The sequence below is a fragment of the Melopsittacus undulatus genome, chromosome 4 (assembly GCF_012275295.1).
Source record: "Melopsittacus undulatus isolate bMelUnd1 chromosome 4, bMelUnd1.mat.Z, whole genome shotgun sequence".
Classification (NCBI taxonomy): Eukaryota; Metazoa; Chordata; class Aves; order Psittaciformes; family Psittaculidae; genus Melopsittacus; species Melopsittacus undulatus.
The window spans coordinates 48,447,471-48,470,968 of record NC_047530.1 but is presented as its reverse complement, the minus strand read 5'-3'; the positions used below and the strand labels follow the sequence as shown (position 1 = coordinate 48,470,968).

Here is a 23,498-nt window from a genome sequence, read left to right as displayed (position 1 = left end):
TGAATTTCTTCTCTGCCCAACCTGTAGCTGTGCCTGGGATTGCTCCGACCCAGGTGTAGGACCTTGCACTTGGCATGGTTAAATTTCATGAGGTTGGCATCTGCCCACCTCATAAGCATGACAAGGTCCCTCTGGATGGCATTCCTTCCCTCCAGCGAATCAACGGAACCACACAGCTTGGTGTCATTGGCAAACTTGCTGAGGGCACACTCAATCCCATTGTCCATGTCAGCAGCAAAGATGTTGTACAAGTCTGTTCCCAACACCGATCCCTGAGGGACACCACTCGTTACTGGTCTCCAGCCGGACATTGAACCATTGACCACAACTCTTTGAGTGCGGCCATCCAGCCAGTTCTTTATCCACCGAGTGGTCCACCTATCAGATTGATGTCTCTCCAATTTAGAGACAAGGATATCGAGTGGGACAGTGTCGAACGCTTTGCACAAGTCCAGGTAGATGACTTCAACTGCTCCACCCCTGTCCATCATTTCTGTAGCCCCGTCATAGAAGGCCACCAAATTGGTCAGGCAGGATTTCCCCCTAGTGAAGCCATGTTGGCTGTCACCAAGCACCTTGTTGTTTTTCATGTGCCTTAGCATGCCTTCCAGGAGAATCTGCTCCCAGGTTTTGCCAGGCACAGAGGTGAGACTGACTGGTCTGTAGTTCCCTGGATCATCCATTTTCCCCTTCTTGAAAATGGGGGTTATATTTCCCTTTTTCCAGTGATTGGGAACTTCACCTGACTGCCATGATTTTTCAAATATGATGGCCAGTGGCTTTGCAACTTCATTCACCAGCTAAAACTAGAAATGTCTCTGAGACATACAGAATATGCAAAACCAAACAAGCTGATAATGTTGCTGGACCTTTTGAGTCTTATCCCACTTCTGATTATTTTACCTGGTGAGTCCTGATGCTTCACTGTTGTTTGCATATGTACATTCTTCCCTTTAAATGCAGTCAACTTAAACGAAGGTAGTGACGACATCTTCTAATGCAAAAAAAGAGAAAGGAGAGACTTAAACCAAGAGTGGTATTTCGACTCAATGCATTATCAGTCACTGAGTCCTTTATTACCTTTAATACTATCATAGTTGCATAAATTAATTTATATCTTCTTTTATTGGCTTTTGAACAGAGTTTTCAAAAATTTGATTGAATCATTGTTGTTCTGGCTTGTATAGATCAAAGCAATTCCTGCTCAGGGCTGTCGGATAACTATATTGACATATTCTTGGTTGATTAAATCATTCTGGTCTGTTCTTACAATGAAATCTTAGACATCGTGTTTGGTTCTTTAGAAAATTGGTCAGGTAAACTTGCAAACATATTACTTATATTTTTATGTATATTCTGTGCTTTTGAAAATTATTAAATCTTAATTCTAACTTTCCAGCATTACACTGTGTAATATTTCAGTGGCATTTGTAATTTCTTACAGCATCAGCGTGTTTTGATGCAGCCTAACTGATGTTTCATCATAAGGTAAATCAACCATTGCAGTATTGTAAGTGTAAAGGCCACTAACTACACCTGTAATGCCTGATAAGCAAAATATGCCAACTTGCCAGGCTAGTTAGGTTGTTTATGCTGTATGAAGAGCAAAAGTACATCACAAACCAGGTGGGGTTTTCCCCCAATAGTATAAAGATGATGTGAGTAAAATTAGTCACAGGATAAAACCTCTCTATAGGAACTGAGGTGTGTGTGTGCAACTTCTTTATTTTATGTATAGTTGCCAATATAAAACACACTGTATAACCAGATGGTTGCTGTCAAGCAAGTGATAGGGTATGATGAGACAAAATAAGTAGCACATGACTTATTTCCCTTAAAAAACCTTCTTAATTTGCCTTAGTTACAGTATATGTTACATAGTTTTAAATGATCAAAGGTAAAGAATGTAAGAATTCTTCTTTTAGCTTGGAGGATGGCTTTGTAATCCACAATGTACCTTTTCATTATTTTAAGTAATAGGTTATGAGGAGCAGGCCAGTTAAAGGTCTGCCACCTGTTGGTATTGCATCTCATAATGGTATATACTCCTTGCAAGTTTGTTGTTAGGCAAACTAATTTTCAGTTGTTGTCACAAGTAATTGCTACTTTCTACCTTGTTTAACTGTGTGCTAAACCATTTCTAGTGTAGTTGCTTTTGCTCTGTCATAGCCACTCTTAACAACATATAATATACACAAAGGCAATGAACTGTGGTTTGTAACAGCCATAAACTTGTCTGTAGCATTTCTGATTTCTGTTCTTTAGGGCTCAAAGTTAACTCATGGCTGTTAATTAGCATAATACTTGATAGGAGTTAGAGAAAAGCAGCTAATGAAAATTTATGCTGAGGTGTCAGCTGTATTAAAATTCAATTACAGTCTGATCCTTGAGACTTTTGGCATCATGCATTACCGTATGTTCAGCTGACAAATCTTCTGCTTTGGTTGAATAAATCCTGACTAATGTTGTTTTGTTTTTTTAACTATTTTGAATACTTTATTTTCTCGTTCCTGTTGCTCTTTCTTACCAAAATACTGATGTGTGAGGAAGATTGTTCCCCTTTATACAAAAGCCTTTTTTTCTGTTGTGTATTTTGATGATTCAGTATTTGCAAGAGCATCATTAATTCCTTGAACAGTTATAAGTACAGTGCCATGTGATTTTTGGTAGGTCAGATTTGTAGTCACTGAAAGTTAACTTGCTAGCACATGATGATTTTCTGATTGGCTTTCTGAAATCAGCGTTCTGTGGCCTAGCAGCTGGATGTTCGTATCACAGAATGTTGATGTGTTTGTTTCTAATTAACAGCTAGCTTCTTACGCTTATTGAAAGGGCCTTACCAAAAAGAGACTGTGAGCCCTGTAACTCCTGCCTATTGGTGAAGAGTTCCCTGTCCTGTGAACAGAGTGCTTTAGTTCCTGGCTACTAGTCTGTAACTTACTAGTATCTAAATGAATGTGGGCACTGCATGCACACGTTGGTGAGTAGTTTCACCTGCTTGATAGGAAATAACGTAGCCCTGCAAGTCCTGCAACTTTTAGAAAAAATAAACATAGAAGGCTTTTTTCCTTTTTTCCCTCTTTCTTCCCCTTCCCTCATTAATTTGAATTAATATGGGTTTTTGTCTCAGTGACCTGAACATTGGATAGCATATTTTTTTTGGAAAACCACATTTTTGACTACCTGTGCAGCATAATTATAACAATTCTTGGACACAGGCCATAGCTGCAAACCTAATATGTAGCAAGAAATCTACCAGCATTGTGTAGAAAGCAGTATCCAGTGCAGCAACAGCCTATATTGAAGGACTTTAACGCTAATAGGTGATGATAAAATGTGGTGGTGTTGGGCTTTGTTTTTGGGTTTTGTGGGTTTGTTTTTTCACTCAGGTCCTTAGAGCTTTTTTGTGCTTCCACCTTCCTTAGATTTACATCTTTAGAAGTGAAGGTTTTTGGCCTCCTGTATGTCTGCCTTAACAGAGAACAGCAAACAATCTGTCAGGTCAGAGCAAGAGCAAAAAGTATGATTCTTCCACAGAGTAGCTAGATTTCTACACTTATTTTTAAGTCCTTAATGGTGTTTGTTAACAATACTTGATCTTCTGTTGGTCTGTCATTTTTAGTTGTAAAATATAGACAGTTTTATGATCTCCCTCTGTCATAATAAAGAGTAATTGAACAATTTATGTGGATATAAAGTTTCCCCCCCACTCATTTCTTCCTTTATTATTTGTATTCATAAGCTTTACGGGTGTGGAGAGAGTTGCAAGACAATTAAGGAGGCAATAATAAAAGTGTAGGTGTGCTGGATATGATTTCTTAGCCTATGTGATAGTGTATCACTGAACCACAGCTCAAATCAGCTGGTCTGTTCAGATGTTTAGTTAGATCTCTTACTGACAGACATCAGAGTAAGTCAATATGGCATTGTTACTTTCCCATACAGTTAGAAAATAATAAGAATAAATTCAGTAACCTTTGCTGCAGTTATGCCAGGAAGCCATGTGGGGAGAGAAAAGAAGGGGTTCAAGGAGAAGAAGTCCCTAGAAAATATGAGTCCCGAAGCAGCTGTCTTGGTATATAAGAGAAATTTGTGAAATCTGTACCTAGAGAGTGGAAGAAGGCTCTGACTTTATATCTACTTACTCTTCTATGCATACCTTTCAGTTGATTATTTTTTTCAGCTCCTGGTGTTTCTGTTGGAAGAACAGTATGGTCCCTTGGTAAATGAATTCGGTTAGGATGCTCCCTGAGTGCTCTTTGTAAGTATGCAAAATGTTCTTTTTCATAATAGTCCTAACACGTTGTTTTCATCTTGTTGTTTTTCAGCTGTATCTTATTGGAGGATCTTTTGGACTCCGTGAATTTGCTCAAATAAGATATGATGTCCACAAACTACATGGCAAGGTAGTTGAAATGGTTTTCTTTACTTTTAATTTCATTTTGTATATGTACTGTCTTCTAAAGGATTGCTAGGACAAGCAAACTATAGGTATTGGGCATTGCCTTTCACCACTGGGCCCTGGGCTGCAGCTGAGGCTCTTGGACAGTGAGTAGTGTAGGTGGCAATAAAGGGGCTGACACGATGATGAATCCTTCTACTGTCTGTTAAACAGATCAACATAAGTAATAGAAAAACTTTTTTCCTTAGGCTGACTGATTATAAATGGCAGTTCTGAATCCTGAGAAAAAAGCGCAGCACATCTATGAGTTTATTACAGAGAATAGGAAATGTAGACTAAGACTAATGTAGACAGAGACTAATGTAGACTGAGAAAACTGAGAAAGGTTTTGTTTTCAAACAATACTTGGCACAGAGTGTATAATGTCAGATGCTTTTCAGGGCTTGGCTTTGTGTTGGACGAGATAAGCACTTTGTGGCATACCTGTATTCAGTCCCGTATTTTACACAGCCCATAGACAGGGGAGAGTAATTTTACAAATATTTTCTCCAGTCCTATCTTAATTATTTCCTATCAGTCCTGGGCATTTAGGACCAGTTGGAGCCTTGTTTTTCCAACCAGATGGGGATCACAACAGGGGCAAGAATTTGCCTGTTGTGTTTCTGTCAGTATTTTGGTCTGATTCATATTCAGTAAACTACATTTGACCTCCATGATCTGCACTGTGACCGCAGCCAAGGGAAATGGTAATAGTTGTGCTTATTTAGATCTATGAGGCAACTTGTCCCAGCATTTATTAGCAAGGGAAGCATCACTGAAATAGATAGTAGTACATGAAAGCTCTGAGGGGAAGCTACTACACCCTGGAGTTCCTAAGCTCTGAAACCTTGAATAGGACATCTGGATTGTGCTCTAACTTGTATTATTATTACTTAAGGTTACAGCATTTCTTTTGGTTTTATTTTTCTTTTTTCTCTATGATTTTATTTGAGAATAGATTAAATTTTAATGAAGAACAATGCAGTACTGGCTGAGAACTAGAGCACCAACTTTGAGCTTGTTTGCAGAAAGAAAAATCAAAGCAATGTGTGCCATTAGTATCTGTTTATCTGTTCATAAAAACAGAGTTAAGAACCATTCTAATTCATTAAATAAGACAGCAAAAGAGACTAGAGTATATTTTAACTGATAAAGAGAAACTAGCTTAAAATGTACATGTAACTCAGGAAAAGAATGTTAATCTAAGTAATTTAAAACTGCTGTTAAAAATCCTGATGGTCGTAACTTCTGTTTAATTTGTCACTGGTTAAAATGTTTCTGTGTTGGAGCAGAATATGCTTTTCTCATATAACACACTTGGGCTAGCGTAAATCCTTATGAGAACAGGGACAAGTGTGCCTTTTTGGGGGTTGGACAGGTATTTGCAAATTGCAATAGACAATAAAATAAATAGGATTTTTTTCTTACAGTTACTCCTTTGGAATAATAACAATGTTTAATTAAATAACACTTTCCGTAAAAGAAGCTCAAGAGACTTTCACAGAATTTAAATGAATTAAGCTTTATAGCCCTACTGTCAGAAAAGGCAGGATTATTTCCATTTTACTGCTAAAAAATTGAGGTTGCAGAAAGTTAAGCAACACATCCAAAAGCAGTATAGGATTTGTAATACCTAGTGTCTGTCTTTTCTGATCATGTTGTAAGGATTTTCAAACTATAATATCCCCCTTTTTGTAAGCATGGATGCTGGAGAGGAACTCATCAGGGACTGTAGCAATAAGTCAAGAGATAATGGGTTCAAACTTAAACAGGAGAAGTTCAGGTTAGATATAAGGAGGAAGTTCTTTACTGTGAGGGTGGTGAGGCACTGAAACAGGTCACCTAAAGAAGTGTTGAATGCTCCATCCCTGGCAGTGTTCAAGACCAGGTTGAACAGAGCCTTGGGCAACATGGTCTAGTGTAAAGCATCCCAGCCGAGGGGGTTTGGAACTTAATGACCTTAAGGTGCTTTCCAGCCTGAACTGTTCTATCATTCTATGATTCTATGTTATAGTTACTCCTAAACTTGTTTTCTTGATAATTAAACTGTTAGATAGACAATCTTTTTGTGGTATATCTCTACTGTATTTAAAATGTTAAGCCAGTATCTCTTCCCTTCAAAAGTATTTGTCCTTTTTCAGTCTAACCTTTCTCATTGTACTGAGAGGAAAATCACATAAGTAGAGAAGTTCTCACTTGACAGTGATATTCTGAAGGAAGTGTTACAGTAGAACTAGTGTCTGTGTTTCAGTGGCTAAGGGGTTAACTGCCACTTCATATTCTTGTGTCTTAATGAGCAAAAGCTGCATTAGTGGTAATCCCTATGTTATGTCAGACTGGCTTTTGAAGTGTTTTTCTTGATAAAGGAATTAAAATTTAAGAGAAAATGGTGGTTTGGACTTTCGAGGGAGTATGGTTTAGTGGTGATGCATTGGGCTAGGATGAGGGCTAGGGTTGTGAGAAAGATGGAGCCTGCAGCTGTGACTGGAATGGGGATGGGAAGGGACTACAAAAGGAATTCTGTCCTCTTGTTCATTTGGGCCATTGCCTGGCATCTTGGGCTGAGGCATGATGTGTATGAGAAAGAGTCAGCCGAGAGCTACAGTTGAAGAGGGGATGTTAGCCTCTCAGATATTTTACCCATTTAGTATAGCATCTTTGGATATCAGGGCTTCATGTATGCCCATCTCTCGCAAAAGCAACGAAGCTAAACCATTTTGGGTACACCTTAATTTGCTCAGGATACCTACGTCAGTCATGTTCCCTCAGCATACTGAATGTTCTGCATTTAAAATGAGCTTACTCTGAGACTCTTATTGATGTAAGTGCCTGTTTAGGCTAGTCAGAATTCTTCTGAAACTAATAAAGGATTTCTCTGTTATCTATTGTTGCCAAAATGTCCATTAATAGAGAAATCATTAGGTTAGGCAATGGTTTCTTTTCTGCGAAGAATTTATGCAAATGAAAATTGGTTGTAGAAAACCAGGTATGCTTATGGGAAAATCATGTAGAATTAATGGAGAAGAAATGAGTATATTTGTATAGGCATTGTTCCAAATGCCTTTACTATTAAATGGAAAACTAGGCCCTTTGTCTATCTTCTTGTTGAGTATGTAACTGAATAGACATGCTTATTTATGGAGTTTTTTTACAGAAAACGTGACTTTTATTAAATATATAGAAAATGTTTTAAGTACATAATAAAAAAATATTTACTATGTGCCTATTATTGACACTCAAAGCATGGTAGTTAGTTGCTGATTCAGATCTGATTTTGTATACAAGAATCTTGGACATGTGGAATAGTCTGTACTACTGAATGATACTTACTGCAGGGTGTTGAAGAGAAGCAGCATATTAACTACCTGGGAAAATCTAGACTGTCACCTCATCAGCAAATCAATTAGACTAATAAAATAGAGTTTGTAAGCGCCGAAACTTCTTTGTTGAAGAAGTATTGTCGCAAAATAGATTCTAAGAATATGGAGAGGGGATAGGACTGAGCAAGTTTCTTCAGGGTAACATGCAGCAGAAGCACTTTTAGGAAAGCTAGAATCTCTAGGTCATTTTGTCAGAAAACCAAATACCAGTTAACCTTTGAAGTCTGCAGGCAGTTCCTGCTGTGGATTACGTATGACTGTTACAATACTGACCGCTTCAGTGTTTACAAACTGTGTAGGTCCTATTCGTCTTGTGCAAATTGAGTGCACCCCAAAAGTAGAATGCTAAAAGATGAGAATAATAATGCTGTCTGTCTTAGTGAAGCAGGAAGTAGAGGCAGTGAAGAGTCAAAAAGACAGAAGTTCAATCTTTTCTCCTGCATGAGTTTCATCCTTGAATCTGCTCTTGTGCATTAAAATGTATATGACCATTGTGCAGTACTATAGGAATTAAAATCCAAGTGAAAATGAAAACACCTGACATGTTCTTTCAGGGTGCCATCCATCCTTTATGAGCAATAAAACTGTACACCCAAAAAGAGTATAAAAGGAGCTATGGTGGTCGTGTGAAGCATATTCATAAGTAGGTGTGCTGGGAATGTAAAGCTTTCTTTGTGCAGACTGAGTAGATTGCATTCAAAATTTCTGTAAAGGGAATGGCAGTGTTTTGAGTTCCTTAGCTAATCTTTTTGACCAATTGATTGACATGTGTTTATCCATGAAATATTGCTTATAGACACCTGCAGGGTGTTAATGTTGTCATTGTCAATTCTCATGCATTGCATTTACTTGGTGTCTTGAAGGCCTAACTCATGAAATGATATAACTGTGAGGATCTTGGCTTTCATTTTATAATCTTAGAACTTGGAGTTGGGAAGAAGAGCACATATGGTGTGTAGAGGATTATCCCAGAAGCTTTGCTGGCCTTTGAAAAAGAAATGAATGAGGAGTGGAAGAGAAAGAAAGCTAATACGGTCATTTATGACATTCTGACACTTCACTGGTTTTATACCTGCTCTCATAATTGGGGCTGATAGTGATACAAATGTGTTGACTGTTGGCTGGTTATACTCAGTGTTACAGTTTTAGAATATTGTTGATGGGTTCCTGGTGTTATCCTTTAACATCGTGTCTTGCAGCTCATGAATGGTGTTAGGGGACCCATAGCAGCATGCAGTTTAAATAACTTCCACTGATCTCACTGGAAATTTTATTTCCATCGTTCAGATTCTTGCCTCCATTCCCTCTGTCACAGGTCCTCTCTGCCTGTGAGCAAGTCACTGAGTTGTAATGAGTCTTACTTTCTCAGTCTATAAAAGGGAGATAATTACTACTGCTCTACATAGGGAAAGAAAAGTTAATTAATTCAAATAGCAGGAATTATTTAAATTTTTATGAGTACTTAAAAAAATATTTTCTCAGGTGAGATCTATTAATTCAAGTGTTTTGGGTTGGGGTGAAGTACTGTAGGAGGAAACAGGAACAGAAGACTGATCGGTTTCCATGAGGCCTATATATCAGTGGACAACATGACTTGCATTTGCCTTAGGAAAGTCCGGGGTATCAGTCCAGAATTTTCTCATTATAATAACTGGATAGTTGAGAAGTGGTATCCACCTATTATAATGCTTTTGTGTTGCGGCCAAAACATTACTCTGGTTCACAGGCAGCTTGCAGTTTGTTTCAAACGTTTGAGTTGAGATGGTGACAACAGCAGCATTACAGTGCTTGAATGAGGTTGCAGCACCCACCCTAAAAAGGGGAATACATTTGTGAGTGACTGGAAAAGACCAAGCTGTGTTGCTGGTTGGCACATTCTTACTGCTGCATTATGTAAACTCACTCAGGGATGTCTACAGGAGTTGTACACATAGGCATGCCCTGAAGTATTAAAACTAAAATTGCTGGTTATTGCTTCTGTTTTACCTGCCTATGAACTCCACCTGGATAGGATTTCTGTACCCCAGCAGAAGTTTGGTTTGGTTTTTTTTTGGTTTATTTGGTTTACACCCCTCTTCCCTGGGAAAAAAAAAAAAAAGAAAAAGAAAAAAACTATACAGAATTAAATGTAATTTAAAAGATTATTGTAAAGTTAGTATGGTTACTGAACAATGTCTTGGGTTTTTATATGTCACATAATTTTCTTCCTTTAAATAATATATTTCATATGAGGTGAAGATATAAAACCAAAATAACCTAAACCTTTGAATATGTCTCTAGCATTTAAAATGACACAAATAATGCTATTTTTTACTTATAGTTGTGGAATTCAGCAGATTGTCCCTATCATTAAGCATATTGCGAGCTACTAGTGCTAGATAGAGCTGCTTTACTGCAAGGTATCTTACTTATCTTGGGGACCTGCATTTGTTAAATAGCAGTATTTGCTCTATTTGCAGAGCTATCAAAGATACTAAGAATTTAACTGAGATAGCAAACAGTATTACAGCAGGATGTAAAGGCCTGACCAAAAGTTGACTGATTTCACCATTTCAAGGAGTAAACCGGATAGGCCAAGTCATTGTGATTGGGCTGGACTGGCAAAGCCCACAGTAGTAGTGTAGTTTGTTCTAATGACAACTAATGGACTTAATGACTTAATCCTATTGCTGTCAGCCCAGATCTTTCCATGCACTTACTTATCCTGTGTGTTCTGCAGGCTTTCTGCTTGATTTTGTTCCACATGGATTTATACTTGTTCTCTAGACTGCCTGCTGTGTCAGTACGCCCTACCAATGCTAAGGTGAATTTAAATTAACACTGTTAGTATTCAAAATACTCTGGATTATTTGTATTATTAGAATTTAGAAATTTAAATAAATATCTGCTCCTATGTCTGTGTCTGAATTTATTTATATTTAATTTGACCAATGACTGGTGCGTGAGATAAACTTCTGCCTAACTTCAGGTGCAGATGAGTTAGGTTTTTGGACACATATATTAAAGTGGGATTTATTTTCTCTAGAAATGCCCACCTCTGTTCAGCTGACAGGAGGAGCCTAAATACAGATTTTATGCTTCAAGTCAAAAGTTGAGATGGGTAGAATTAGGTGACATGAAGCCTGCCCTAAATATTCTTTCCCTGGAGCTTTATTGGCAGTCTAGCAGATGGCTTGAAGATAGAGAAGCTCTTACTTAATCCGTTGTTTGTGTCTGAGAATTCTGTGATTCTGGAGTTTGGAATCATTTTAGTGTCACTGAACTTGGAAGAATAATTAACTCTTCTCATCTATCATTTTAACATTTCTTTATTTATAAACATACATTCATGTGTTTAATTGATTTCAGTAAGCTAATTACACAAGCACAGTGTGGCAAGGGATTGATGTTGGTGATTATTGTTATCTTCTTTATTTTTCCTTAAGCAGGTCAGGTTAGCATGAGTCTCAAGTCTAATGAAGGCAAAATTTGGGTAATTTCCTTGTGTAAGTAGATTTAGTTGATTTTCAAAGACTAAATTCATTAATGAGCTTGGTCCTAGGTCCTCCAACAATTAAGAAAATAGTACAGTGAAATGTTATTTGGTGCTTTAGAGAATGTGAGCGACATACATTTATCATTGCTTACAGGAGAAAAAAAACCCCATCTTTGTCAGTTGTTTATGTAATGAAGCACATTTTACTAAATTAAAGCACAGGCCTTGCTTTCAAGCATGGCCTGCTTTGTGGAGGGTTTTAGAATTGGATGTTAAGCGAGGCAGCCTGACTCTTGATTGATGGCTAAGCAGGTGCCCTTTGTTTCTGTTGGCAGGGGAAATTTGGAACTTGTTACATCTTTTGACCATGGTTCAGAATGATCCAAGGTCGTAATTTCAGTCATGCAATATGGCACAGAAATGAAAGGGTAGCAGAGCTTTTCATACTCTGTATTGTGGTGGTACCAGATGTTCAGACATAAATTTTCTTTCTTGTTTCAGTTCAGTCCAGAGGGATTGTATGGAAATGAGCTCTTTATCCATGCTATTCTTGAAGATTCTGAAGTTCAGCTGCTACAGTTGGGCTCATGTCTTTGCATTGATTTCAGCAAAAACTAATCCATTTTGCTTTATCTCAGATGATTTCCCCACTTTGTCTCTAAACAGCAGCTTACTGAATTTGCTGTGGTGTCAGACAGAGGTGTATGTTTTCATTTATCAGACATTGTTTCAGTTTAGTGCATTAACCACCATTTTTCTGTAAAAGATAAATACGGGGTCAGTCTGGGAATTCAGTAAGATTTTTTGTTTTCCCATTCTGAGGCTGACAGTGTATGTGTGTTTTTGAATGATTTCCAGTGATTGGATCCACCTAGACTTACTGCTTATTGTCACCACAAACAGGGTAAGGCACCGTAGGACAGGCTGGAGATGATGTATTGCTTGTGATTGTCCTTTTGTACCGTCTTGTATAATGTTTAAAAAAGTGAGACCAAGGTTATCTAGCCTGTTCTGATGAAATCTGGAGACCTCTCAATACCAGAAGACTTCAGTAAATACCCTGAAACAGCTATGGGCTCTCAAAATCACAATGTGGTTGTTAAAAGTTGGGACTGTCTCATGAAATCTGGATGGGATTATGTTAATAGTAATACAGAGGTTATTTTGGTAATATGTGTGTTTATTGATGAAGAATTAAAGCTGTACTAATTTTTAACTTTGAAATATCTGTTTTTTAAATAGATCTTTAGTTTCAATCTTGTAATATTGTGCCAGCATCATTTTTTGGCAATGAATATGAAAATATATTGTTAATGATACTAAGTTTGGCCACAGGCGCTAAATAATAGTTATGATGAAGTGTTTAACTGAATCCTTGTCTAAATTTTTAATAAGTTTTTTAATGAAGAAAAACCCTTGCCTGTGAGTTTCCAGGTGTGCATGGTTACTGCTGTAGAAATTGTGAGGCTCTTGTGCCGTCTATGCTGTGATGTCATGCTATATCCTGTGTGTAAGGATATATTCATAAACGTAATTCAGTCAAAAATGGCATGTATCTAAGAGGCAGGGAGTTCTTGTGCCTTTTCTAAAGATTGGGAGAATTAACTTCAAGTTTCAGATCAAGAGCTTTGATTCTTAAAACATGCATTCCACAGCTACCTGGATGTGTGTTGCTTTTACACTGAAGATCCTTAATGTACCTGAAATTCTGCTTTTGGCCAGGCTCTCTAATACCATAATTTTCATGGTGCTGCGTAGCTTGACATCTGTTAAATACATGGAAAATGTTTTAGGTTCCATTACATAGGTGTTCTTCAATTTGTGTCAGCTGAGATGTGAGCTCTGGTAAACATGCTGTGAGCGCAACTTCTGAGGCTTCACACCAACTTCCTGTGACCCACTGGTTCAGACAGAGGGTATGGATGGGAGTTTCAAGGCACATGTCCTTTCTCTGGGAAACATTCAGTAACTATAAATTTGTAGATTGCCTGGAGCTGCAGGCATTACCAGCTTTTCTTCTTAAAATTCATCTCAGTATGGAGTAATAAAGAAATTGGGAGAATGAGGCAGAAAATGTTATTGTGACTTAGTGGTTAGATTGGATATGTGAAGTAGGAGAAACCTGGGTTTTAATTTCTACGCCATTTAGAATTTCTCTATTTTTATGAAACGAGTATTTGATATTAAGCATCTTGAAGTAGGGTTCCATTTTGTAAGGACATTGTTCTTTCTCTGAAATGAGGGATTTGTTCTTTAAAACAAACAAAGTGTGGTCTGCTTCACTCTGAGATGGCTGAAGACTATGAATCCTAACTGGAAGGAGGTATCTTTTCAAATCTCAGGGTGAGTTGGCTAGTTCTTAAAAACTCTTCAGTCTTTCCTCTTGTCTGTCTGTAGTTACTGCTGCTCTAATTGCTTCACAGCGTGTGTCCTCTTTCTAAGCATCTAAATCTTCTCTTGCCTTTTTTTTTTAATTCCAGAAGTCTACTTGAGGCTGTGAATTTTGCTGCGTAACAAGGTGCTAGATCTCTTTAAATCTAGTTCTGAATCTTCAGACGTATATACTAACATGTGTGCCAACTGCTATTTGCCTATTTTGAATTTGCTTTCTTACATGCATATGCAGTTATGGATGCCCTTAAAAGATTGCATTAGAATGAGTAGTTGATACAAGGGCTCTCATATTTATGGCTAGGAAATACAGGACAGAGTTTGGATTCTATCTGGCGGATCTTACTTGGGAGTACTCAGTAAAGGGAACATGCTAGGTATGTTCTGCACGTAAGGTAACTCTTTGTTCAGATGCACAAAAGTCCCAGTGGATTTACATTGTTCAGGATTTCCAAACATCAAGCAGCCACATTAAAGCTGCCACCTGACTGTGCTGCCCACCATCTGGAAATTCCAGGCACATGGCCAGATTTATCTTTTTATATTCATTTATTTATTTATTTAGCCAGGACAAGATTTCTGTGTTGAAAAAAAGGGCTGTGATTGGATGAACCTGGACATATGGCAGCTTTACTTCAGATTGCTGAGCTTCTCTGTGATGAAATACAAAATCAAGTGCAAGTATTAAGAGTTCCTTGTTTTAAACAGGAGGCATTTTTCCATTTCATAATTCTTGATGGAGTTTCTGTTGTCAAGATTAGATTCAGATGAAGAGAAGGTTATTAACTGGAGAAACTCGTTCTGACGCCACTGCAAGTGGAACTAATTTAAGTACATGAAATGTTGATAGCTCTCAGATTTTTACATTTTATATACTATCAAGGATTCATTTTGGTTCCTCTAAATCCTGTCACATTGCCACAATTAATTACTGGTATTTTTGCCTTGCAGTTGAAGTGATTACAAGTGTGTAATTTAGCTTCAGGCAGCTTTTAGCCAAAACATAATTTAATATCCAGCGTTTTTTTTTCCTCACCTCCATCAAGCACGAGAAAACATTCAGCTGGACAGACTCATCTCATGAAGCTGATGGCCATGGTGTCAGCAGACTGGACCTCAAAAGGAAGTTCTGGGGTCTCAGTTCTTAGGTCACGATTTTCTGCACTTTTTGGACTTGGGGAAGTCTACAAGTCTACTACAGTTTTTACCAAGAAAATGTTGAATACCATTTACCCAGGAGTGTTTCTGTTCTAAGGTGCAATCTCTATTTACATGGACCTTCGCTGTCTTCTTTGTGTTTTGAGGGTAGAAAGACTTGAGTCAATTTGTTCTGTTGCAAACTTCAGCTATGCAACAGTCTGAAATAGCACAGCCCAAACTTTTATCTGGAATACAATCACTAATGAGAAGGGAAAATGCATAATCTGTCTCTCTTCAAATATCTGTCACTGCAGAAAGCATTTATAGGTTTGCTTGTGATTCAATAGGTGATACATTTTCCTCAGAGTCAGCACTGAACCTCCTGTATGTTGTCAGGCAGTGCTTAACTGCCTTTTCTCGATGAGGCATAAAAATGAGACTTTGCCTTTAGAAACTTAATGAGTGCTGAAATTAATGTTGTAGCTGGTACAACATCATGTCTTGCCTCCCTGCAGTGCAATTCGAGGAGGGTAGAGGGTATCTGAGATAGTATGTTGTCCCTATGCATATATGGCAGCTATGGGGTCAAGAAATTCACAAGCTCTCTCTAACAGTCCCTCACTTCTGCATAGTTTTCTCAAAGACTGTGTGTACTGTTCATAAAGCCTACCAAACTCTGGGATGACTTAGCACGAGAGACTAATTTAGGTGTTCCCAGAGGAATCTCTCTTTTTTTCATTGATAACAGAAAGAATGTAAGGATACAAGATTTCTGGATACTGCATAGAGAGATGACTTGTCTTATTAATAGCTAAAATGTATGAATTAAAATATTTTGCATTTATAATTCCCAGTGAATGTAATAGAATTGTTTTGTTAATATTGGACGTTTAGCCCTTATAAGTACATCTGGCATGATAGGAAGAAAAGTAACTTTGCTACTGATACTTTAAATTCAATTACACCATATCTTATAACTTTTTCTAATGTACTGATCGGAATGTCTGAACCTTTGGCAGGTAAACATGTTATTTATTAAAATAGTGGCAAAAGATGTTTCAAAGGAAAATAGTGCATGATGTATAATCATGTTGCAAATTGTAGTAGTAGAAAATATAGGTAATTCAGAAGATTAAAAGCTTTCTGTAAGTGCAAAATATTAGAATAGGCTTTTTTCTTCTTACTGTAAAACTTCACTAGATGTCAGTGTGGAAAGTATTTTTACTTAAATGCTATGTGAACTGTATGATGAAAAGTGTTAATTCCTTTAAGACACACAGATTTAGGATGGCAGTTATTAGAATTTGGTAGCTGGGGAGTTCTCAATACATAATTTGTAGAAATGCAGTCTCAGAACAATGAAAGCAATTTTGGTAAGTTCACACTGAATTCTGATAATTGTTTCTGTTCAAACAGACAGAAAACCATCAAAGCAGGTTTCAATTCTTACTGAAAGTTTGGAGGTTTGTATTATAAATAAAAACTAAATTTTAAAACCTAATTAACAGTTTTTAGCATTAACAAACTAGCAGACTTTTTGGTTTGGCTTTACACTGCTGATTATTTTGAGCCAGGAGAAACATTAATGTGTATTTTCTTGCTGTTGTTTTGTGAAATCTGGGCTTGTTTGCATGAGCATAGCAAGTGTATTTTCATGTGGTTCAAGACAGGTCTTAGGCATTAACTTATACTTTTAGAAAAGAAAAAAAATGCATAAACATTTACATATGTTTATGTTTGATTCAGGAGAGCATTCCTAATCTGTACATGTGCTTGTGTATTCTTTTAACTGTGTTACGTGTTTATATGACATTTGAAGAATCAGAGTAGCTCTGTTCCTACGTGAGAAGGTTGGTTGTTGCGATTTTTGGGAGTTTGGGCTTTTGTGGTGGGTTTTGTTGTTTTGTTGAAGCTTCAGTGCATTCACTGAAACTTTAAGGTTTGGCCTCCTATAAGGTAGTTAGACTTTTCACTTTAAATGTGTTCCTGATACACCAAGCAAAAGATAGTGGTTTAGATATTGTATGGTGCCTTTGGTTGTGCTCTCTTGTTAAAATGAGCTGCTGCCAGGATTAATTTACCAAGATGAGCCTAATTGAACAATCATTGCACAGGTATTTCTGCTGAAGCACAGAACTAAATAGTACACCCTCTGCAATCCTATTCTGTCTGCTAGTACAGCAATGAAAATATGAAAACAAGAAAAACCCAGACTGGTTGCACAATGGCTTCAAATGCCAGTTTATGATTTCCATCTGGAAGTTACTTGCTTTTAACAGAAACTTAAGTGACTTTTCTGTTTTTCAGAGTTACCACAAAGTGGCTAATTTTGTCCAGTTAGGATGTGACTAAGGGAGTGATAAGCAAAAGCTCAAACTATATTTGCACCGATGTTCCAGCCTTAACTTGTATAGTAGATACATAGCCATTAAAAAGCAATATTTTAAAAAGATGATAAAGAATGTTGACTCTGCAGGAGTTGCATCTAAAAGGTGTGTTTTTTCTTTATTAGTTTCTAGCTATTAAGTATCTTCCATTTAGAGGCAAAAGGTGGGGTTTTTTTGTTTGTATGATTTGGGTTTTTTTTACCTAAATACTGAACTCAAATTCACACTCTGTGTAAGACCTTAGATACATCTTTCAGTAGCATGTCCATTACTCCCAGAAAGTTGGTGCACATGAGACCAATTAACCCTTTAATTTAGATATAGCAAATAATTACTTAGTAAATACGCAAGAACTCTTAACAAAGTTTCTATTGTATTTGTATAGCTTTTATTCAAAGTAAAAGCTTTTGCTTTTACTGAAAAAGATGACGTGTTTTTGAATGCAGGAGTTCAATGTTTTGCATATTATCATACAGTAAAAATTAGGGTTGGAAGTGACCTTAAAGATCATCCAGTTCCAACCCTCCTGCCATGGGCCAGGCATGTTGCTCAAAGCCCCCTCCAAACTGCCCTTGAAAACTTCCAGGGATTAGAACTGGACTTTCCTCTTGCATACATTGATTAATCGTGTACCGATAGTAAGTAAATAACATGCTGATGGGTTAACTGAAATATGTAGAAAATGCATTTGAAAATGTGGATGTCAAATATGTGTATTAACAGCAGACAAATTATAAAGAATTTTCAGAGGTTTATCCTCCAAAGAGATCACACGTAAGTTAAATTATAATAAAACCAGTATTTCAGAACTTGAAGTCTTTTAGTAGATTTCATTAATTTTTCATGAATTATACCTACACATTGAGGAGAAGGAAAGGATTTTTTTAAGTACTGCTTTATGTAACTTTTCCTTTTTCTGCACTGATACCTTAAGGGTGTTTCGTTTATGCCCTTTACTTCATGATGTTTAAGTGGCTGTAGCAGGACAGGCATAGCATATTAAAGAGACTTCACAAAGGCACCTTGAGAAGTTGTATTTTAATGTTTTCGAAATATGCAGCTTATTCCTCTTGCTGTTTTCTCTGTCGGGGTTTTGTGATGGCTGAGTCAGCAAATTCAGCAACTCTTGTTCCAGCCTAAGAATCACATTTTTTGTGACAAGCAGTCCACATTTTGGCCCACAGGAAGGAATGTGCTGTTGTCTTACTTTTCCCTCCTTTCTGTGACAATAAATAAATGCATAGAATTCTCTCACCAACTTTTGTCTTCCATAGTTTGCACCTGTGGCTGGCATACTCCAGCCATTTCACCTGGGAGGTCCTATACTCCTATACTTCTTTTTTTGGAAGAAAGTAGAAAGGAGATTGGGAAACATTGCACAGATACTTAGCATGTTCCTCTCTTTGTATTGTTGGATTGTGGGAAAAAAAGATGTAGCAAAGCCCAGGAATGCCAGCTTTGAGATCCTATATTGGAGAGCTCTATCATTATGACTTTGAGGGATGAGATGTGGTTGGGTCTATACTTGGAACTGGTTCATCTTTATGCATGCTGCAAAATTTGCTTTTCCGTGCAGGATCCTTTCAGAAGTACCAAGGGTCTTCCTGTTGGTTCCAGACTTGTGCGGTTGGGTTTTTTTTTTTGTCTATTGAAATACTTTATACTGGAAAGAACAAATTTTGCACTGAATTTTACTGTGAAATTAAATTAATGCTAGCTTACTCAGAGCTGAGGTTTAAGGCTCTGATTTGTATTTTATAAATCAAATAAATCAAAATTGTGCACCTGCAAATCAAGCTGGATGCAAAAGCATACAAGTCGTTGATTAAATGCCTGAGTACTTTCTTCTTAGAACTGAAAGCTGTAAAACTTCTGTTAGCTTTGATGACCTTATATATGAGAAATCTAGAAATGCTTAAGTGCTTGCTAAAGTATGGGATCATCATCTTGGCTTTTTTTATGCAATTACCTTAATTGCATTTTCCATGGCATTATCATGTGAAAATGTATGGTCCAGGGTTTGGGATTGTAGGTCTTTTTTTTTTTTTCAGGTCCATATAGAAGCAAATAAAAGATTTGGATTTTAGGCGATAGCTGGCGCACCGTGTACCTTAACTCTGGGAACTGCTGCTATAGTAAGATTTTGTATTGCTCCTTTGGAAATGCCTGCATTGTTTTATGTCAGAGACTGGATTGATTTTTTTGTTTGTTTGTTTATCTTTCTGTATTCTATGCAGATATTAGAAAACAAAGGACACAAAGCTAGGTTTTGCACATAGTCTCAGCTGTCTCCCCTGTGTTATTCCTGTCCAAGTATAAACAGTTTAGAATCATAGAATGGTTTGGGGTGGAAGGAACCTTAAAGATCATCCAGTTCCAAACCCCCTGCTGTGGACAGGGACACCTTCCACTAGACACCTTCCACAAAGCCCTGTCCAAGCTGGCCTTGAGCACTGCCAGGGCTGTGACAGCCACAGCTTCCCTGGGCACTGTGTACCAGGGCCTCACCACCCTTACAGTGAAGAATGTAGCGTTACCTGAATGTTTTTAATGTATTAAATGTTATAAATAACATAGTTAAAGGATCTTGTAAATGAAGTTTCACAACTTGGTATGTTTTGCCTTGCCCTTCTCTGTTGCCAAAAATTGTATGCCAGGAGTTTGGCATAAGTACTTCTGTTGTACTTTACAGTCTTTGCAAGCTTTGTTTCTTTAATTCCTTAACTGGAATGGTGATCAGCTTTGCTATGGTTTACACTGCACTTCCTGAGTCCCGGGGTTTGTCCTCTCTTGTCTACAGCTTCTCTTTCTGCTCAGAGACCACAATTTGCAATATTTATGACAGACTTTTGTAACAATTTATGGGAGTCTTTCCTTGTCAAGGAAGATAAAAGCTGACTGATCCATGCAAGATTGCTGATTTTCCATTTAGGGAGTTAGGTATATGTTAAATGTTTTCAAAGAGGATTTTTTTTTGGGAGAGCCAGACCTGGTGGTTCTAATTTACTCTTAAGTTTAAAGAATGGGTGGGGAGAGCAAAATGAAGAATTTCATATAAACAGTCATTTTGTGGACTCTGTGCTATGGATACTGCGGCAGAATTGTGTCCCATCTTTTATGCTAGTGTGAGCAGATGAAAATAAAGTAAATCAAGGTTAATTCATGTACATTGCATTCAAGCCATTGTCTTTCCCCATTTCCAGAGTAAAAGGTAAAATCTTTTTCAATGGGATATTCTTTTTGTGGAGGATAGGATAGCAAAGGATACTCATGTTTTAGAAAAACAACTAGTTTTAGTGTAGAAACATCTTTACTGCCTTTTGGAAATGCTTGCTGGAGGGAAAGTTTTCTAAGACTTTGGCGTGCAAATATTTGGTAAGTACATGCCAGTCTCTGGATACCAGTATACAGTTTACTGCAGTGACTTTTGTGAGAGGAGACCATTAAAAGCACAGTCCTCTTCTCATTACATGGTTTTCTCCTGACAGTTTCTTTGTGTAGTAATTAAACCCTTGATTTTAGAAGATGCAGTGTACTGCAGACTTGGTTGGGGCTAAAACCCATGGTCACAAATAGTAAGTGGACAAATAAATAGTAATGGTTATATCTGAGAGAGACTGCTTGTGAAAGGTGGCTATTTAAGTTAGAGATCCAGGCATACATGTGTTGTGGACAGCTGGGGTGCTACCCTGAAAATTAGAATGTAAATCGACTCTGAATGCTGAACAGGAGTGACACTACTAGTCTGCTTTGCATTCCCCTGTTTCATAGAATGGTTGGGGTTGGAAGAGACATTTAAAGATCATCCAGTCCAAACCCCCTTGCAATGAGCAGGGACATCTTCAGTTAGGTCATGTTGCTCAGAACCACATCCATCCTGGCCTTGAATGTCTCCAAGGATAGAGCATCCACCACCTCTCTGGGCAACCTGTGCCAGTATTTTACCACCCTCATTGTGAAAAATATCTTCCTTGTATCTAGATTAAATCTTGTATAGTTTGAAACTTTTACCCCTTGTCCTATTGCAGCTGCTTCTACTAAAAATTCTGTCTCCATCTTCCTGATAAAGCCCTCTTTAAGTACTGAAAGGCCACAATAAGGTCTCCCTGGAGCCTTCTCTTCAGGCTGAACAACCCCAACTCTCTCAGCCTTTCTCATAAGAGAGGTGTTCCATCCCTCTGAACATTAAAAGGGCGATAGCAGTGGTGTTCTTCAGGTTCCATTGTGGGAGAGCTGTTCTTTCCATATCCTGGAGGTAAAGTTAGTGACATTCACAAATTGCACAGTCACTTTCTGTCTATATTATTTGCCTCTGAACCAAAAGGAGCTGTGGTCACTGAGGATCAGTGCAAAATTGTTAGCTAGAGATATTTTTTAGTAGCAGCACATTTACATTTATAACTGTACCAGAAATATTTGTGTTGTAAACAAATTTCCCTTTACTGAAACTAGTATAGAGAGGCCAACAGTTTGTCACAGTGAGCTGCAGGAGTCCCTGGTTTGGTAGGGATGGCAGGCACCAGATATTCCTGCTTTGCTCTAAAGTGAGGCCTCTTGTCTGCACCCTGAGATGCACCTTTTTTTCCACCTAGAAGTTCTGTCGAGATTCTTGTTGGAAAATTGAACTGTCATCCTTAAAATGAGAAGTGGCGGCCATGTTTTAAAATTTTTTTAGGGATTTAAAGCCTCAAATAGCTGCCTACTAAGATTTCTAGGAATATTTTTGTGCTTAACTCCTATTACTTTTAGCTGTCTAAGAGGTTTTTTTTAAGTCTGTATCTTTTGAATTTAAGGCAGGCTACATCTGCAGGAACAGTGGAGTCTGAAATGGGACAGAACTCTAATTTAAACACTTTCTTCTTTAACCCTTTTTGCAATCTGTCAATATACCTGCCCTTGCACTTCTAATTGATGTAATATGCAAAATAACTGTGAGAATGTTTCATTCTTTTTTGCCACAAGTGCTGCATAGGAAAAAGCCAAAACAAACCAAACCAAACCAAAAACCCCACAAACAGAAGACAACCCACACCCCAGGAAGAAAAAAAAAACAACAGTAAAGACTTGAAAAATGCTATTTGCAATGTTGTTTTGAAGCCTTGTAGTCACCATCTCATGAAAGCTGTCTGAATACTTCCATCAAGTATTTCAGTCAGAATTTAACATGAAGTTACACTGTAATTACAATTCTACACGTCATTGAATTCCATATTTAGAAACAAAGCTTGACTGTACATGGACTTAATGGAGAATCTGAGATTTTGCCTGACAAGAATGAGTCCGCTAGCATAAAGGGATATATTTTCCTGTTCCTTCCTGCCTCCTAGATAATGGTGAAGAGGACACTTCCAGGCTGCTTTGGCATTTGGACCTTTTCTGCTCCCCCTTCCGTATTTACTAATAGAGATTTGTATTCATAATTTAGCTGATGATTCATTTACCAGTACATAGCTGAATACTTCTAGCTCATTTGGCAGCATGTGTGTTGGCATAGCAGTCATCATGGAAGCAAAATGTATGTTTTTATTTGGATCTTGTGGCAAATGTGTAATACAAAGGAGCTACTGCTTTGGCATGGGCACTTTAATGGCTCTGCCCCCATTTTCAGTCTTCCCTGGTTATGATCTGTGATCGTGGCTCATGTTAATATTTATCTGCCTTTTCTGAATGAAAATAGCACCATTCTGTTTTCTTTCTTTTTTTTTTTGCTCTTTGATGCTGCAAAAATAGTGCAGCATCATGCAAACACTGTGGAAACAGGACTTTATAATACACTTCTTCTCAACTGCCATCTCCGTTCTGAAAATGGTAACCTGTCTGCTTCCATTTGGCAACTGCAAAACAAGGTTTTGCAATCAAGGCTTTAGAACATGCAGATGGCTTAATTTCTGTATGGAGTCAAGTATGTTTAAATGATGCTACGTGGGTAAGTATGTAGGGAGCAATAAAGGTAAAGATAAGAGAAGGTAAAAATGAGGAAATGCACACCTGTGTGCTTGTGTCCCCTGTGTTTTTTGTGGATGTTTTGTGGAACTTTGAGCAAAATAGTATGTTCTGCAAAGTGGACTTTTAAGTCTTTCATGTACCTGTATGTTAAATATTAAAAGCTCGACCAGATGTGGGTGTATTTTGCTCTCAGCACAGGGTTTAATGAGCCTTTTTTGTTAAGTTAATTTGCTGAATAAAATTCCTGGTTCTGAAGAAGCAGCAGCTTCCCTTCATCTCTTGTTTACAAGATAACTTTTTCCTGAGAAATTTCCATTAGCCTCTTTTATTCCTGCTTT

The 23,498-nt window shown here is 37.6% G+C and overlaps 1 protein-coding gene across 2 annotated transcripts in view; it reads left to right on the top strand.

Moving 5' to 3' along the window:
* COX16 (cytochrome c oxidase assembly factor COX16) overlaps positions 1-23,498 on the top strand; it is a 49,470-nt gene that overhangs the window by 10,173 nt on the left and 15,799 nt on the right. For both annotated transcript variants that reach the window (XM_005149225.2, XM_031049076.1), the window contains exon 2: positions 4,329-4,406. In XM_005149225.2, the coding sequence (XP_005149282.1) occupies positions 4,329-4,406 (78 nt within the window). The remainder of the gene's footprint in view (positions 1-4,328; positions 4,407-23,498) is intronic.